We start from the raw sequence: 14,863 nt of genomic DNA on the forward strand, positions 1-14,863 counted from the left end.
AGCTCTCATACCAATTAAGCTGGCTCTGGAAGAGCCACTTGTGGCCCCCATAACTGGAAAGTAATACATGTCCCAAAAGGGAAAGCGTAGATTTCCGCAAAGGGAAAGTGCAGGTTACTGTACGAGGAAATGTATGACTAAGTTCAAAACAATTGATCTAATACCGCCTCTTGTAGGCAAATTCCGCCAGGCGGATTGAAGGGCAGGCTTAAGACAAATGTTTTTATGGAACATGCTATACTCCAATGAGAATATTACTACTAGATGGTCTTGTATCCTGCACAGTCCCCCAAAGCTTGTGGAAAAGGCCCGCCAGAAATCCACTTAAGCCCAGTGTTTGGAACCCACCATTGTGTCTCGCCATTTGGAGAATACCTAGGGCATGGCATCTAGACCTGGCAATATCGCCGAGCAGAACCTATGTTTTGTCACTAATGTTTCAGCACTACACATGGAAAATTGGAGCATTTTACGCACTTCGTCGAACGCAAGCATTACTGCTGTCGCAACTGTTGCATCATTGATTAAAATCGAGATTTCAGCTGAGATAGATTTATTGAGAGCCTGCATGCAGGACAACTTGTACATGGTAGCTAGCTGTGTGTAATATTGCTGCTGTTCAGATTCCTGTGGATGGTATAGTGATAACAGACGACATGCGTTGAGGAATATACAGTCAAGCGTATCCTGCCTGGCGATGGCAAGCGGCACCCACTCTCTGGTCATGAGGTCACGGAATTGCTCTGGATTCCAGCTCGTATGGCAGTAGCAGTGGACGCTTTGATCCGGAATTATAGCTTGTACATCTTGTTCGGATTAGCGTACAGACATCATAACTAGAGTTTAGACATGAAAGTGGAGGCTAGTTTAGTCAAACCTACAGCAGTCAAAAAGAAAATTCTCTACTGGACTGAAACGTCTCGCCGAGCTTGCGAATGGATCTATCCGATGGGATGCCAGTTGGGTGACGGGACTGGGTGCAACGAGGTTCTCTACGTCGCTCGTCTCCAAGCCAGGCGGTGAGTTCCCCTTAGACCGAGGCCCCGAACAGTCACCTTTTTTATTGGATTGCTGTTCATTTGCTGTTATCCGACTATTCTGGCCCGCTTGATATTCTATGATACGAAAGTGCCTTCTCCTAGCGTGGGAGACACGGGCCGCATGGACGTGAGCTCGCCGCTGGGAATCCGGTTTGAGAGCATCTCGTGGGTGCAACGAGTGGATAAATTGAATTTTACCAGGATTCTCTGATGCCATCATAATTGGTGTATCAATATGTAGAGAGTAGATATCATCGTCAAATGGTTCTCATGAGGATCAAATCATTTGTCAGCTACTAGACAGCATTGAGGCTAGCGATAAGAGATAGCCCCGTTAAGTCCGAGCTGAATTGCCTTGGCCGGCACTTTTCCAAGTCACTTTTCGGGACCGCCAAGACTTGCTCCTGCTGAAAATGGGCAATTAGTTTGGACGCTCCAGAAATGACCAAAAGATGGAGTCGGTTTTATTCGGAATATAATTTCAGCCGACTTTCAGAACATCGACTGTTTATGTGGTCATAATTCAGCATCAAGGTACTTGATGACTGTTGGGTTGCAAAATATAACGTATCAACACACACAACTAGGCAGTTAATACACCAAGGCAGTTAATACACCAAGGCAGTTAATATACCAAGGAAAGACAGGGTGATAGAAATCTCCACTCCGATCAGAGCCTATCTATGCAGTATTGAAGACTATGATCACGTCCAGCTCATGTGTGGAACAACCCTAACCCTAATTTACACATGTACTGTTGCTCAAAACTCTTCGAGAGAGACATTTGACGTCAGGGACAGTACATTTGGACCAAATTCACCCTTCCAACTTCGTACTGGTATCTACGTTGGGTTGATCTGCCTACTATGGATTTGGGGGAATCATTTGAATTCATATTCAATCCCCCACCAATGCCATCTTATGACTGGGACAATGGCCTACCTTGGCGACACCTCATAGCTGCGAATCACAAGTACAATAAAATACACGCAAGAGGAAATCAAATATCTATTCCTAAACCAGGGCCGTGAAAGTTGTTGGAAGGCTGAGGCATCCATCTATAGACACATTTAAATATTGTTGGCCTGGGGCTTCCCTCCTATTAAAGTCTTCCGGCGTAGTCTAGTTGGATAAATAGTCTCGTCCAGGGTAGACATCCAATAGACCAGCCTTCTCTTCTCAATATATCTGATCCCTACGTTTATAGAGTCTCCGAGAATGAGTCCCCTTGCTAGGGAACGCTTGTAGTGGCGGCGATTTCAGGTGCAAGCCCTCCAGATGAGCGTTCAAGAAGCCTCAGGCAAACTCACCCGTCCCTATACTGATATGCTTTCTGAGATGGAAGGAGTGCCTTATCCATGTTTTAATAGCATATTATTTTGGCCGTTAGTATTAAAAATTGAAGGTTTTATCTGCTTAGCGGAATTTACCAAGTTTGAATTCGGCGGAAAATGGGAATTGTAGCAAAAATTCTTTCTGGGTGACAGCTGGGGTTCATCTATCGTTAGCAAATCACTGTACAAAAGACTTCCTCCAGGAGACTATATGAGTTAGGCGACAACTCATGCAAAGGTAGTTCAGTCCAGAATACTCATGAGTATAATGTCCAATAAAATAAATCATATATTAGTGACCCAAGAGCTAGAAACAGAAATTGAACGAGCTGAAAGTAAAACATTTGTCCTCTTAACCAATTAATGAAATGAAATGTGCAGAGCTGCCAGAAAGAGAGCTAACCCATGTAATTACAACTAAGCATCATCCCTTTCAACAGTCCTCTCCAATACAAGAATATCCCGTACATACTCCGCATCTGCATTGTGCATAGTAGGCCATATCATCTCTCCTCCAGTAAGATACTCGACCTCCTTTTTACTGCATCGAAAGGAATAAAATATCCAAAATTGGCATCGTTGCTGCCTGAGAATAGAACTCCAAGTATAGTCAGTTTCCCTGGAGAGCATTGAACCTCCGATGGTTTTGTATAACCCTTTTCCTCTCAAAAGGTTGTTGTGAAGACAAAGGATCCCGAGTCTCCTGGCCTTGTAAAACACTCCCCAATACTAGGAGAACGGACCACCCATGTAGATATCGCGTCCGGAAAGCCGTTCAATTTCATGTCAACCTTAATTCCATGTAGGAGGCCGGTGGTAAGCCCGGAAGCAGCCCCATATTTGCCAACTATGCAAATATCTTCTGAATCAGTGTTAGAACCCAGATCGCATACGTCCCAAGTTTCTAATGCCCTGTCATTTAGTAAATTTTCATTGAGAAAGACTTTCTCAGGACGTGTCGAGGGATCAATAAGCTCAATGAGTGCAATATCCATTCCAAGTCGATAATCGAAGGTAGATACATTATGAGATCGGGAACCAAGTGCTGCCCCTCTAACGTAACCCAGTAAAGGATCTCGATGCAATGCTGCCTCATGTGCCTCCAAATCAACCAATTTATATTCCATACTTTGAACCTGCTCTTGCTTAGAAAAAAATCCTCATTAGCCTCTTTAAGGTAGTCAAGTTCATCTTGGCGGCCAGCTATTCTTTTTGAAATCTGTTCTTTTGCTTTCTTTAATGATCCCAGAATATTGATACGATCTTTTTCATAAGGGCATTGGACAGGAATTTCTTGTGAAGGATAATGCGCTTGTGTTGTAGACTGGATACCTCTCCAGAGATGGGGTTTTGATCTCAAGACCACATGAGAGTTTGTCAAAGCGTAGGTGACCTTTTTAAACTGTTTCTTATTATCAGATGGAATTCTCACGTTAATATACCCCCCCAATGTGCCACCAATGCTTTTTCACTAAGGCACCCAAGGCTACTTCCAGGCTTTGGAAGTGTGGCACCTTTCACTTTACCTATATTACCATCGTCTGAGGTTTGCATCTTCAAGGCTTCATGGGAGCTGGATAATATAGAGTTACTAGCTTGCCATATCTCAACAGATATAGAATCCGGAAGAATGGACTGAAGATTTCGTTGGATCTGTACCCAAATGCTGTCGTTGGCATTTTGTGCATCAATCCAAACAACACAGATATAGCTTTCCATATATTCATTAGATGCTGTAAGCCCAACTGGAACCATAGCCTGCCACGGCGCCTGCCCTTTTTTCAGTTTTTCCAGTATCTGTTGACGATATCGTGAACCATCATCCCAGTTCTTCCGAAATTCCTCTGAGCTGGACGGAAAATCGGTCAGAAAGAGAGATTTTTCGCACACCGTATCGCAATGTTCAACTCCGATAGAGCACGAATTACCAATAATATCGTAGAGGGCTTTATGGATATCAATAACCGCATTTGACCAAGAAAGGGGATCTTCTTTGTGGCGTTCCGGATTAAATACGCATTCAACAAGGAAACAAAGATGTTCATTTGGTGGATCTTCTTGGTACTTCACATTCGTTCGATAAACTGGGCCAAGCCACAGAGCAATACCAGGAAATTGTCTGGGTTCAATTTGATGCCGACTAAGAATCGTGTTTATCCGAGACCTTAGAGCTTCAACATTTGACTTGGACACTGACGTTGCACCCTGTGTATACAAGGTTTGCACCCGGGATCGGCACAGACAAGGCCATCCAACCCGCCATGCACGGGGTTGATCAACATCATGGAGGGAAATTTCAGGTTTGTTGTCATATTCGGTCATGTTGTCGCTGAATGCCAGATTAGCGTCGGAATACAACAGACCAAGTTCTTCATTACCAAAATAATGGCACTCTATTGCCACAAAACCAAGATGATAACTGCAGCCTACTATATCATAATCAAACTAAAATTGAATGATTACATTAAGGCAATAGTGATTATCAGGCACAAAGCTAAAACATCTGGTGGAACAGTAGGAATTCAATATATTCCTCCTCTTCTGTTGTACTTGCTATGGCGAGACACTTGTGAAGCCAAGATGACTATCTGCAATGAAATCTTAGCTGTGTTGAATCTTATTTAGGGTAGAGAGTTTGTACTTTGAATTTTTGTCTGAAATCCTTTTGGAGAAAAATGCAGGAAGACGTGTTTGCTGTTTGCCTTGTGTAGTCTTCGAGGATTTCTCAACTTTGTTAGAATATATGATTAATAATGCAAACTTCTTGAATTCTACAGTTAGGAACCTCATAGCCTCACCATTCCAAGACAGATGCCTATGTATCTTTGCCACATGTAGTTCTGTAACAGACGTTATATTACATAATTTTAATTAAACAACAAGCGCACGCGGGAAGCAAAGTATCAACTATCCCAAAGTGGTCCCAAATGAAAATTAGGTATAAATTCCAACTTCCTTCCTTGGGGTGTGATAACAGAAAGTCGCATTCTTCCTATATACAAAAGCAGCATGACTTACCGCAATATATACTTAAATCGTGTATTTAGAGTCTATAAAGAGTCTAAATATACTCTAATCAACATCATATTAAGTAGGTTCCATTAGCTATAAACCTAAAGTACTACGTCCTTTACAGGCAAAATGCTTCAAATGCTGTAGTAATTGTGCGGACAAGCCGCATATGCACGCTATATTTGACAACCCAATTTCTCGAAAATGTAAATATGTACAGATGATGGTGTCACTGTCTCAAAATGCAGCGGTGGATGGGAAGATATCATCTACAAACTGAATATACCGCTACGCTTCTTACCATGCGGATAAACGATCAATGCAGAGATAAATAGACCCACAGAAATACCAATGGCCGTCTGGATCATTGCATAACCTAGGGACGTGAGAGAACTCTCCGCTGTGGCGCCTGAAGTTATTGATATAGTGCCATTAGCAACTTGCTCGGCATACGATAGACCGGTGATAATAGATCCACTCGATGCAAGGCCGGACGGGACCAAGGTAAAGATACCCGGTATGATGGCAGCAGCAGCATGGCCGTGCCACAGACGGCTATACAAGTTGGCCAAGAGACCAATGGTGAACGCACCAACGGTATTGGCGACCTGGTTAGAGCCGAGCCGTTTGGTGCTAAAGTAGTTCGCTACGTAACCACAAACACCCAGAAAGACAGTCACGGGGAGTTGCTTTGGCTTGGCTTGATTTATGACCGCGGCAAACAAGCAAAACAAGGCGACGAAAGGAAAGTGCTGGATGTATTCGTTGCCCCAGGCATCTAAACTCTTGGTTGGACATGACTCCTGAGTGGTGGCGTTATGATCCATCAGCCCGTAGATGGTGGTACCGACAGTGACTCCATATCCGAGGAACAGAGAGTAGATGATGGTGAAGACCATGCGAATGGACCCAGCGTTCATCTGGTGCGACTGCAGCTCTAAGCTACTGCAGAGAACGGAGAAACCAGGCAGGATCATGGCAATGGAGGATTCCGCCATAGCCGCAAAACAGAACACGTATTCGCCGTTGTGCTTGATGCTTCCAAAGGCACGCGCCAGAAACGAAGTGAGAATAGCCGCGGATACTTCCAACACATTAGAGTATGTTGCAGATGAAGGGGCAAGGATGTATTGCATAAATCCCACTATGCAGCCGAGCATGAAGATGATCGGAAGGTCAATGGGGCGAGCGTTAAACGAGTATGGGCCGACGGTAACGCTGGCCAGGCCAGTTAAAAGGACCAGGATCCATTTGTTGTAGCGCGGCTTGCGCTTCATGATATCATCGAGTTCCTCCGTCGCTTGTTCTACGCCGATGACATCGTGCACCACTTTCTTATACACACTGTGAGTTATTGCTAGACGGGACAAATCTAGACCCTGAATGACACGTATGACTTTGACTTCGGCGGTGCGGGTAAGAGGGTCATCGAAGGACATAAACATACAGCCGGGGATGTACAGAAACTGCGCCTTAATGTCCAGCACGTTAGAGGTCATTGCCATATACTCCTCGAGGCGATGTGTAGGGGCGCCGTACATCATGAACGCACGACAGAGCTGCATGATATACTGCTGGCGTGCCAAAATTTTGGCGATGTGCACTGTAAGCTGGACATTCTTATGGGCCTTTCGCTTCTGCTTCTTTCGTTCTTTCACACTCATCGGCGGCGGGCCTTGGACATTTGGCACCCCAATACGCCCCATTTCCATAGACGCGGAGACAAGAGAGGAGGCATAGTAGTGGCCCGAGTCCTTGTTTGGCTTGCTTGGCTTCTTGATTTGTAGGTTGTTCAAGTTGAACCTGCTCCCTTTCTGGCTTTTGGGGCTGTTTTCGTTGTTGTACCACTTGACTTTTTCTTTCTTGCTACTTTTTCTCGTCGGCATAATCTTTGTTGATGGGAGAGTCTTGATTTTCGGGTCCATTTCGGATGGAGTTGAGGCAAGACTCATCCTGCTTGCATCTCCGATGTCGTTGGCATATACGCGCAGCAAATTAGACAGCATGCCTCCACTGACAGGAGCAGACGCATCATCAATATCTTCCGGGGTCGAGGCTCCAGAAGAACGAGATTCGTAGAATCCTTGTCGATGAGACCCTGGAAACCCTAGCTGCTCGATTAAGAGCTGAGTCTGGGCATTGTGGTCGATGGCGTGCAGTTTGTCTTCCTCGTCGTTGTTCTTGCGCGCGGCGAAGCTGTTCAGGTCGTCGGTAGCTCCGTAATGTTCTGGCAATAAACTCGCATCCAACCCATCTTCTTCTCTCTCGTGTGGTCGGCCGAGAGCATCAGCTAAGGTGTTGGCCCGTTTACGGACTTGCAGGCTGGCTGACCTCAATCGTTTCCTAAAATTCGTGCTAGACTGTTCACTGACATCCTCACCCCGGACCGTGGTCTCGGGGAATGGAGCATTATTTCTTTGCGGGTTCTGACCCTCGTGCTCCGGCCCAGATGATTCTACCGGGGTTGGCTGAGAGGGATACGCGGGTTTCTCCTGGGAGTCCGACATTTGGAAGATTCTTACGGCCGGAACTCATCGGACGTACTAGGAGATATGCTTAGAAAACAAAAGATGGCAAAGGGTTAGCGAAAGAGAGCACACTTTGGCCGGGGAAAGAGGAGAACAGCGCAACCCAGACGAGCAGAACTGCACGAACAGCGACATTTCACAATCTGGGGAAGGAATAGAGATTGAATTGGACCTCAGAGGGACATCTTTGAATTGAGGAGTACGTCCAATGGCAGCACTGAAGGATCCTGCTAAATTACGTATTAGTGGGTTGATAGCTTCGGTAATTTCCCGTTGGCGTCGTGGGTCGAGACTTCGGTAAATATGGTGGTATCTGCCATCAACAACCTCAACAAGCTCACGGCATCATTATAGGCAATGACTATCATGCTGTATGAATGATTATAGAGAAATAATTTCCATATTAAAGATGTATAGTAATAGACAAGCGTCGCCTTGGCCTTGGTTAGGGCGCCAAGAAATCCATGGTGGAGTGACTGGATAGGTCCCTATGCTCTATGATTGGCCAATATTATCTAATCAGCCTTCGAATTTGCTGCCTCGTGGCGCGAACAAGTAATAGTTCGATTTAAAGTAAGAATTTAGTGAGATTGCTGCAAGTAGGCTTGCTGTTGAAGGATTAAGAATATATGATATAGACCTAAATCTCGTTCAACATGCCACACTGCTACAAGTGGGATCCGACCCAATACTCGTAGTTCAGAAGCGTAAGTAGTACATCAGAATAAAGTACTTTATGCCATAAGAACGCTGGTTAGGGTTGTCACAAGCTTCGTCTCTATTACATTGGCTCAAGATGCATTTATTTTGTGATAGTGCGTATTCTCGCGGCTCTTGGTGTCAATTGATCTGAGCGAGCTATTCTGAATAAGGCCTATAGGGCCGAAATGCCGAATTACCAGACGAAGAGGTGATCCTGAGCAGAGCCTTGATCGATCAGGTCTCTAGCATAAGACTGGGCCGCATCTCCTAGGGTGATACTTCTACCAATTTCCCGACAGTGCAGTTTAACTACCTCAGACAGCACAACTCGAGATATCTCGCCCTGATAACATTGAAGACGCGCGTCTGGCAGAAACTGGCCTGGTCGAACCCCAATCCTAAAGACGGGCCAAACGGAGACCTGTGAGATATGAAATCTCTCGACGGGGCTACTTCGCAGAGCAATCCTGATGTCGGTTTTGGCCATCAGTGTCTAGTGGAGGACTTCATGTCAGTTTGTTGGACGGGTTTCATGCTGGGACGTCGCTGGATGCGGGCCTGAGCAGCTGGGACAAATGGAATATCCTCTCTGGTCGGTTTTGCATAGAATAATCATTCATCTTAGCATGATTGTTATACTTATTAGAACAAAGTGATATAGACTGGCGCTCGTAAGAGTTACGAGGTAATTAAGAAGAAAGGAACTATAAACATCGGCGGTAGTTTCCTTGACCAACTGATCATCGGCGCCTGAGGCTGCCACCTGGTCTTGGCCGGTGCTGGCTGTTGACGGTGCGGAATAATCCTAATTCTAACTACCCTTCGTTCTGCATTCTCCAGCGCTATTTGAATATTTCGACATATCGTGTTTCTCCATCTCTGTCACACCTTCGCTTGGATAATTCGCCGATACTTCTCATTAGCTACTAGTTCCCGACTAGTTCATTTCTCCTACAGTCCCCAACTCCCCACCGCGGCGTCCTAACGTCATTAAACACTCGGGCCAATCAATACTGTGCTATGATATGACAGCAGACAGATTACTCTCAAACACGACCCAATAATTCGGTTTACATTTGACAACCCTTCGCATATCGTCTCTACTGCAACATCTCACCCGACCGATAACCCTGGCGCCGAAACTTCGCCTCTTTAGCCGCTGGCGAAGAACAGCTTCGCTCTTCCCGCGAACCCTGCCACAACCGACACAAAGTCAGCCTCGGCCGTGGCGCAATCATAAAGGAAACTCGATTTTTGCAACCCTTCGTGCGTTGTCCCTGTCCAAGACACGTCATCAAGTTCGAAGCCGTCTGTGGACTTTCCGACACGAGACCCTCTCCCACCTCCGGCATCAAGCACAGGCGCGTGTTTACAAGGCGATCGTCGGGAGACAAGAGAGAGTTCATCTGCTAAGACAAGCGAGTACTGGTTATCGGGGAAGCGTTTTTACGCTCCTATTAAAAAAACGATACCTACGATTGCTGAGTTGGGGTCGGAGAACAGGTGTTTATCCGCCACGGCGCGGCTCAACGTCGCGCGCCGTCAGTCAGGCGCCAGAGAATGCGTATCACAACAAAATGTCACGCCTAGGATCCGGATATGATGGATGGAGCAACGACGATTCAGGGCGGGAATATGGGTCACGGCGACAGAAGGTGATGGGGTATTTGAAAGCTGCAAACGACCTGCGTCAGACGTATACGGCGCAGATCTCACAGAAATGGCAAGATTCGTATGGTGATACTAGCGTTGATGCTCCGGGGGCTTTCCCTGACGTCGACATTGCGCGGTCTGGGGATGAAGAAATGGTCATTTTTCCAAGTTATGCTCGAAGACATGTGAAGAGGAATCGAAGCGTAGGCACGCAACCCCAACCAATGCCAGGCACACACGAAGATATCAATCGGCCGAACTCGCCAGGGAGTATGGAGTATTGGAAAAAGGAGTGGGAAAAGTATGAGGATGACAATGCGATTGTAGATATCGATATTCGCGGCTGGTTATACAACCCGCAGCGAGGACCACTGAATCGAAAGCATCGCTTATTGATTGCACTTGCAAGGAAACTCAGTGGGATACCGGCTCCCTCAACTATTCCGAGCAACTCTATACAACAAAGAGTTGAAAGAAGGGAAGATGAGGACGTCAGCAGAGAAGCCCAATCAATCATCAACAAAGGCGAACATGATGCAGATTCAGCGTGGAGAAATAATCGATCTGGGGAGAATAGTGACTCAGACGCCCCGGGACGAATTTCGCGAGCATCTACAACTTCATCTCTGAATAAGGATGATTTGTCCATTGCTAATGCACGACTCATGGAGAGGCTAAGGCCGTTTATGAACTCTCCGATGGTTGGTGGTGCAATCACTTTGTTTTTCTTTAATGACGAGGAGAGTCAGTCGCGGACAACACTGACAGATGACTCGGGCCATTTTAATATCCGAACTGCTTTGGAATTTGTACCCACTCATGTAAGGATACTGGCATCCGAGTCGTTGTCGGTCACTGAAGAGATTCGCGTGATTAAACCCACGGGAGTGAGTCTGATCAGTGATATTGATGACACAATCAAACACTCGGCTATTTCCAGTGGAGCGAAGGAGATTTTCCGAAACACCTTTGTTCGCGAGCTAGATGAGTTGACCGTCGAAGGCGTTAGGGAGTGGTACAACAAATTAGCAGAAATGGGCGTTAACATACACTACGTGTCGAATTCTCCGTGGCAGATCTATCCTCTGTTGAAGAGCTACTTCAAGCTAGCAGGGCTGCCACCGGGATCTTTCCATTTGAAGCAGTACAGCGGAATGTTGCAGGGAATTTTTGAGCCCACTGCGGAGCGAAAACGGGCGTCTTTAGAAAAGATTATGCGAGACTTTCCAGAGCGACGGTTTATTCTAGTCGGCGACAGTGGTGAGGCCGATTTAGAGGTGTATACTGAGGTGGTTCAGGAGTATCCAGGAAGGGTCTTGGGCGTATTTATTCGTGACGTGACGACAACGGAGAAGAAGGATTTCTTTGACAGGTCATTTGATCAGACGAGACCCAGCTACAGGAGAACGGCCTCCTCATCACCTGTAATCAAAGATCAATCGGATTCAATCCGCAACAGACCGATATTGCCCCCGCGAAATGTGTCTGGGGCTAAGTCAACCAACAATGAAGACTTGATCAATTTTGATGATACATCAAGCGAGAATGAGGCTCCAGATAATACTACCGCCAAACAACCTCCAACAAAGCCGTCTAAACCATCAGCCTTACGAACAGCATCTACTTTACCAATCTCAACTTCCGAGCAAAAGTCAGAAACTATACGGCGGAAACCAGCACCGCCTCTTCCAGGAAAACCACGCGGACTTTCGGTTTCTCAGAAAGATCCAGTGAAAGAAAACTCATCGAAGGTACCACCGTTACCGCAACGAAAACCTACCTTTGAGAATGATGCCTATACGAACACCGTGAAAAATGCAGCTTTGCATGCTTACAACAACCTCCCTTCTACCAAAGACACTATAGACACCCTCTCTCGTTTTTCGCTGAAAGAAACAGCAGCAGCATCGCAAGAAAGTACATCATCAAAACGCGGGACACCACCTCCTCCCCCACCACCTCGTCGTGCGGCGAACAGCACACCTAGCAACAACTCTAACAATAATGAGAAACGGAATGCCGCTGATACTCCGCCCAAACTACCATCTAGACAGAACACACCACTATCATCATCTTTGACACCCAGCGCCAGTAACACCAGGCTAAACTCCAATCAGAACCAGGACTACGAATCCGGTCTAGCATACTACGACCCTGTAGATGGCCCTCCACAGCTTAACAAGCGCGAAGAACTATGGAAGCGTCGCTGGGAACGTGCGCAACATATTCTTTCCGATCATGGTGTGGTACTGGGAAGTTGGAGGGTTGGTAATGACGCGCAGGATATTACGACTTGGTTGGTTGAAGATGCTTTGAAGAAAATGGAAAAGCAGGTGGGTCATGATGAAAAGACATGAAGATAAACATGTATATATAGATATGAATATTGTATTTATTTTCAATTTTGATTCGTCAATCCGACGTCTCCCCATTTGATATGTAGATAAGCCTACCTTTTGTGATGATTAAAGGCTCACTAGCACCAGTTGACATTTGTACAGGTCAATTACATTCATTGATGTCAACTAGTATTGCAAGTCAATATTTGAACTACCAGCTGACACATTGATGTGGTGACCTGAATGATCAATTGATTAATATTGTTCTATTCTATTTGAGTATGCTTTTGTTACGGCTCCGTGGCTGTTGATATATCACCGCTCTAAATAGTCTATTACCGCGAAAATAAATATACATAAGAGTGGCGATGGGTCTGGACAATATGTGTCAGTATAACAACCCTGCGAACTCCATCTGGTGTAGCAGGAAGAAAAGAAGAGTAGTCCTCAAGGTTTCCTACTCCGCTTATGACTCGAGTGCATGCCGTGCAGCCTCTATCAAGCAATGAACTTGTCTTTGGCGAAGTAGTATCTTGCGAAACTAAAAATAACTGAACCGGCCATGAATACCGAGGCACTGAATAGAATACCAGCGTTGTAGCCATTATTGCTGATCAACGCACCAGTAATAGGCGTCCCAGCAAGACCTGCGAAGCCGATTATGAAAGTCGACTGGCCGGCATATGTGCCAATCTATAAGAAAATGGTAGGTTAAAAAGATTCCCTGTACTGGATGAAATGGAAGGGAAAGGAGACATTGAAGGGATGGATCGGGTCTATGGCTGACCTTGCTTGGGTGTGGCGCACAATGCGCGAGAGTAGACATCATCAGCGCGATTATTATACCACTGGTTCCTCCAAAAAAAAGCGATAGCACGACAAGCCCAGCTGAGCTGGTAACTTTTAGCCAGCAGTACAGCATCAGGGCAGAACTGAAACATGCTGCTGTGAGGACATTGAATTGACCTATATACATGGAAATTGTACCGCCGAGCATTCGGCCCACAAATGAGCCTGCATTGATCAGAGCAAAGAGGTATGAAGCGAGGGTATTAGACATGCCGTGTGCAAGACCATACTCAGCGAGGTAGAAATATGGAGTCCAAAAGCCAAGGATAATAAAGAACAAGCCAGCAACCTGGAAGCAGTAGGCAGGTATCTTGAAAGCTTCGAGGAGTATGAAGGGCCCCTTTCGCCTGAAAGGCGTGGGACGGATAGTCACGGCGGCTATGATGAGAAGAAACAGACTGAGGAAGCCGCAGACGCGCTGAGCCCAGGGAAATCCTACGCTGGGAATTTGGATGAGTCTGGTGAGGATTATAGGGAAGATTGTGCCGCCGATGGGAGATCCTGTTGAGGCGAAAGCCATGGCCATGGCTCGCTTTTTCATGAAATAGTGGGCTACAACAGAGATGGCAGGGGCGAAGATGAGCCCGCAGCAAGATCCAAGAAGAATGCCTTGGCAGAGGAGAAACTGGTAGAATTCAGTGCAGAGGCTGGTGAGCATCATGGCTACCACGAGGAGAAGAGAACATGGCCAAATGACGACCTGTCTCGGTGATATCAGTAATCGAGCCGTGGATATAGGAACTGAGGATCAGGATAAACAGTACCATGGGACCGTATCGATCTGTGATTGGGCCACTGATCAAGGTGGCCGAGAATTGAGCGAAGGCCTGGACGGATCCAATCCAGGCGATAGTCGACTGGGGGTAGCTAGACAAGTAAGTTTGGATATAGTGCGTCTCATAGATTCTGTGCAGAGTCGGAACACGTTAACGGTGGATCAGCAAATAAAGATTTATACGAAACTCACCCGAAAGAGTTGACAATGCCAAACGACGCAAAAGATGTGCACCAGGCGCCGAGAACGACTAGCCAGGCCTTCGTGCCTCCATCTGGGAAGTTCGGGACGGAAAGGTCTGGGGGCTCAGGAGACCCTTGTTCCTTAACTTTCTCAATCGACAATGACTCGGCATCATCTAGACTAGCAGGAGCAGCCTCTTTGGGAGAGGAGAGAGACATGATGTTTGGCGAAACGCTGGCGGTATTCTCTTCTCTTTCGATCATAGGCGGCAAGGAATGAATTATTTTACAGACCAGAGTGTGAACCTTGAAAAGGATAAAGAAATTATTATAGTCGACATCTAGCTAGAGAGGCAACAGTTGATATCTATTCCGGTTTCTACGAAATATACCACGTTTTGTTGATAACATATCCACATTAGTGTAGGTTATCTCCGATCAAAATGCCG

The 14,863-nt window shown here is 46.1% G+C and overlaps 5 protein-coding genes across 5 annotated transcripts; 1 reads left to right on the forward strand and 4 right to left on the reverse strand.

Annotated features, from left to right (window-relative positions):
* Positions 1–207: 207 nt before the first annotated feature.
* On the reverse strand, positions 208–1,291 carry BGW36DRAFT_387354 (uncharacterized protein). Its single transcript, XM_046217108.1, has 3 exons — positions 882–1,291; positions 478–806; positions 208–418 (listed from the first exon to the last, which is right to left on the reverse strand). The coding sequence occupies exons 1-3, from the start codon at positions 1,258–1,260 to the stop codon at positions 236–238; spliced, it is 891 nt and encodes a 296-aa protein (XP_046068305.1). The 5' UTR covers positions 1,261–1,291; the 3' UTR covers positions 208–235.
* A 1,748-nt stretch (positions 1,292–3,039) lies between these two features.
* On the reverse strand, positions 3,040–4,696 carry BGW36DRAFT_431527 (uncharacterized protein; the record flags this gene model as incomplete). Its single annotated transcript, XM_046221000.1, has 3 exons — positions 3,040–3,515; positions 3,635–3,776; positions 3,833–4,696. 3 exons carry the CDS (start codon positions 4,694–4,696, stop codon positions 3,040–3,042), a joined length of 1,482 nt encoding a protein of 493 aa, XP_046068306.1.
* Positions 4,697–5,517: 821 nt separating this feature from the next.
* BGW36DRAFT_387355 (uncharacterized protein) lies at positions 5,518–8,133 on the reverse strand. The gene has a single exon (XM_046217109.1). It carries the CDS (start codon positions 7,891–7,893, stop codon positions 5,656–5,658), a length of 2,238 nt encoding a protein of 745 aa, XP_046068307.1. The 5' UTR covers positions 7,894–8,133; the 3' UTR covers positions 5,518–5,655.
* Positions 8,134–10,193: 2,060 nt separating this feature from the next.
* On the forward strand, positions 10,194–12,626 carry BGW36DRAFT_303402 (putative actin cytoskeleton organization protein App1; the record flags this gene model as incomplete). The annotated part of the gene is made up of 1 exon (XM_046211874.1): positions 10,194–12,626. The coding sequence occupies one exon, from the start codon at positions 10,194–10,196 to the stop codon at positions 12,624–12,626; it is 2,433 nt and encodes an 810-aa protein (XP_046068308.1).
* A 480-nt stretch (positions 12,627–13,106) lies between these two features.
* BGW36DRAFT_304275 (major facilitator superfamily domain-containing protein) lies at positions 13,107–14,633 on the reverse strand (the record flags this gene model as incomplete). Its single annotated transcript, XM_046211951.1, has 4 exons — positions 13,107–13,301; positions 13,396–14,157; positions 14,222–14,363; positions 14,425–14,633. The coding sequence occupies 4 exons, from the start codon at positions 14,631–14,633 to the stop codon at positions 13,107–13,109; spliced, it is 1,308 nt and encodes a 435-aa protein (XP_046068309.1).
* Between the last annotated feature and the right edge of the window lie 230 nt (positions 14,634–14,863).

This window comes from Talaromyces proteolyticus (assembly GCF_021365285.1).
Source record: "Talaromyces proteolyticus strain PMI_201 chromosome Unknown BGW36scaffold_11, whole genome shotgun sequence".
Lineage (NCBI taxonomy): Eukaryota > Fungi > Ascomycota > Eurotiomycetes > Eurotiales > Trichocomaceae > Talaromyces > Talaromyces proteolyticus.